The following is a 2,880-nucleotide window of genomic DNA, read 5'->3' as shown; positions in this document are numbered from 1 at the left end:
AGGTGGGGACAACCCTGAAGTACCTGGGGTTGACCCTGGACGGCCGGTGGGGCTTCGTCGAGCATTTCGACGACATTGCCCCACGGTTGGGCAAGAGGGCCAATGCCCTCAGAGGTCCGATGCCCGACCTCCGGGGCCCGGGTATAGGTGCGAGATGCGCGTATATGCACGCAGTCATGTCCGAGGCGCTATACGGCGCCCCGGTCTGGTGCGGGGCGATGTGGGCCAGCAGCAAGATTAAGAAGCATTTGCATTCAGTGCAAAGGCTGCTGGCCCTACACATTGCGCGCGCTTATCGCACCTCTCCAAACGACGCCATAATAGTTCTGGCGGAAGTGCCACCAGTACAATTCCTGGAAACGGCCCAAACTGCCATGTACGCTCGGGTCAAAGCCTCCCGCCTACGGGGCAACGTCATTCCCCCGAGGACCATAGCATCATGGAGAGAGAGAGCCCGTCGGCGGGGGATCGAGGTATGGCGAGACCACCTCGTCGAAAACCCGCCGACAGTGGGCACCGGGGTTCTGGAGGCCGTCCTCCCCCACCTGGAGGAGTAGGTGGACCGCTATCTTACCGAATGACGCAGATGCTCACCGGACACGGTTGTTTTGGTGAGTACCTGTGTCGAATAAGGAAAGAGCCGACAACGCATTGCCACCACTGTAATGCGGAAAGAGACTCTGAGCAGTACACGCTGGAGCAATGCCCAGCGTGGGACAAACTGCGCAGAGTCCTGAAAGACGAAATCGGAGAAGATCTCTCCCTGGGGGCCGTCGTTGCTAAGATGGTCCTCAAGGAGAGTTGTTGGAAGGCGGTCGCCTCCTTCTATGAACAAATGATTTTGCAGAAGGAGGCGACGGCCGAGACGGCGAGAGAGAGACAGCGAGGAGGAAGACCCGCGGCGGGTGGCAGGCGACGACGACGACGCCGACCCAACCCCCGTGGAAATGATGGTAGAGGCGGGGTCCCCCCCACGTGATCGACCGAGCCCCCCGACGGCGGGGGTCCCCGAAGGAAACGCAGAAGGACCGCCGGCGCTGCTGCATCCCCCTTCCTCCAAACCATTGAAGAGGAGGGGGAGAGCGACGGAGATACCCCCGCTGTCGGGGGTCACGAGCTCCCTGCCTTCCCTGCTGAAGGCCCTGCCTATGGGACCCGAAGCAGGGCGAGGCGGTCCCAACCAAGTCAGGCTCCCGGCGGGACTGACCCTCCATGACATCGGGGAAAAGTCCCCCTCCCCCTCTCGTCAGGAGGGGGTTGGCCCTCCCAGCTCCGCCGGGGCGAGGGGAGTGGGGCAAGTGCCCCCTCCTCCCACGAGAGCAACGGGAGCTTGCGCCGACATGGCGCAGCTAGGCCAGGGAACCATCCGACGGAGGCCGGACCCCCGGGCCTTTTTTTTTTTTTTTTTTTTTGACGGAGGGGAAATGCGTTACCGCATACCACAGGCCCCGGGGGAGGCCTGGCGGTTATGTGGGGCTCTCCCCCGCCGTCGACGTGACGGGGGCATACCCACTAAAACCCCTCCGGGTGTCCGGCTCTGGTCCTTGACTGGGGGACTCCGGGAACGCGTGCAGCATGCTTCCGGAGCCCCCCGGCCGGATGTCCCGAGCCCCTACACGCCGGACTAGTCCGGCGCGGCGGCTTCTTCTTCTCAGTGTTGGGGGGGAGAAGGTAGGAAAAAGTTCCTTCCACTCCCCCACCAGCACCCCGGCGAGGTGCTAGAGGGGGAGCGATGGCGCGTAGTAGCGCGCGCGATCGCTCCCCCGGACCGTTAGGTCAGATCTGCCTCGCCGGGCTCACTAGCGCGGGGGGCCCTCCTCCCGCGGCTGCGCGTCTCGAAAGCTGGGCCGGCAGCCGTAGGGGAGGAGGGTCGCTCCCTTTCTTCATTCCCGTGGCGGTCGCCGTCGTCCCTCTCCTCCACGATAGTGGGGAGGGAGGGGGCGACCGCCACGGCTCTTCTGCCCCTCCGCCTCCGTACAGCAGGGCCACTAGAGCCCGGAGGACGGGGGGCAGTTCTTCTTCGTCTGGGCGGCCGGGGCGGGAGCCAAGTTGGGTCATGGTCCTCGTCCCTGCCGTCCCTGCCACTGTTTGCGTTGCCGGGGGGCATTTGTCCCCCCGGCCGCCTCTCTCTCACCTTCTCGGCCTCCTCCTTCTGCAGCATTACTTGTTCGCAGAAGGAGGAGACCGCTTTCCAGGCACTCTCCCTGCCGACCATTTGGCTAATGATGGGCGGCAGGGAGATGTCATTACCTATTTCCGCCCTCAGGACTCCGCGCAGCTCTTCCCACGCTGGGCAGTCTACCAGCGTGTGCTGCGCGGAATCCCGGGCGGCACCACAGTGATGGCACCGTGTCGTTGGTTCCTTCTTAATCCTGCACAGGTACTCACCGAAGCAACCATGCCCGGTGAGCACCTGTGTCGTCCTGTAGGACAGACCGCCAAACGGGCGGCCCACCCATTCGTCCAGGTGCGGTAGGACGGCCTCCAGGATCCGAGATCCGGCCGCCGGCGGATTTTCGATGAGATTTCTCTTCCACGCTCTCATCACCCGCCGACGGGCCCTCTCGCTCAGCAACGCGGCGACCCTGGGAGTTACCACTCCCCCCTTGAGGCGGACGGCCTTCGCCCTGGCATAACTCCATGCCTGGGCGTCGGCCGTGTACTCCGCCGGGGGGAGCCCCGCCAGAGCCATAATTGCCGCGTTGGGAGCGGTGCTAAACGCGCGCGTTATCCTACGCGCCAGCCGCCGCTGCACATCGTGCAGAATCTTCTTTGGCGGCTGGCTAGCGCCTCGCGGAACCATACCGGGGCTCCATACAGAACCCCGGACATGACCGCGAGGGCGTACGCGTCTAGCACCCACCTTCGGACCCCGGAGGT

The 2,880-nt window shown here is 64.4% G+C and overlaps 1 protein-coding gene across 1 annotated transcript; it reads right to left on the bottom strand.

Annotated features, from left to right (window-relative positions):
* Window positions 1-570: 570 nt before the first annotated feature.
* Window positions 571-2,545, bottom strand: LOC120359085. Its single transcript, XM_039455393.1, has 2 exons — window positions 1,989-2,545; window positions 571-619 (listed from the first exon to the last, which is right to left on the bottom strand). Exons 1-2 carry the CDS (start codon window positions 2,543-2,545, stop codon window positions 571-573), a joined length of 606 nt encoding a protein of 201 aa, XP_039311327.1.
* Window positions 2,546-2,880: the final 335 nt, after the last annotated feature.

This window comes from Solenopsis invicta, chromosome 12 (genome assembly GCF_016802725.1).
Source record: "Solenopsis invicta isolate M01_SB chromosome 12, UNIL_Sinv_3.0, whole genome shotgun sequence".
In the NCBI taxonomy this organism is placed as follows: domain Eukaryota; kingdom Metazoa; phylum Arthropoda; class Insecta; order Hymenoptera; family Formicidae; genus Solenopsis; species Solenopsis invicta.
This window is presented reverse-complemented; position numbering and strand designations above follow the sequence as displayed.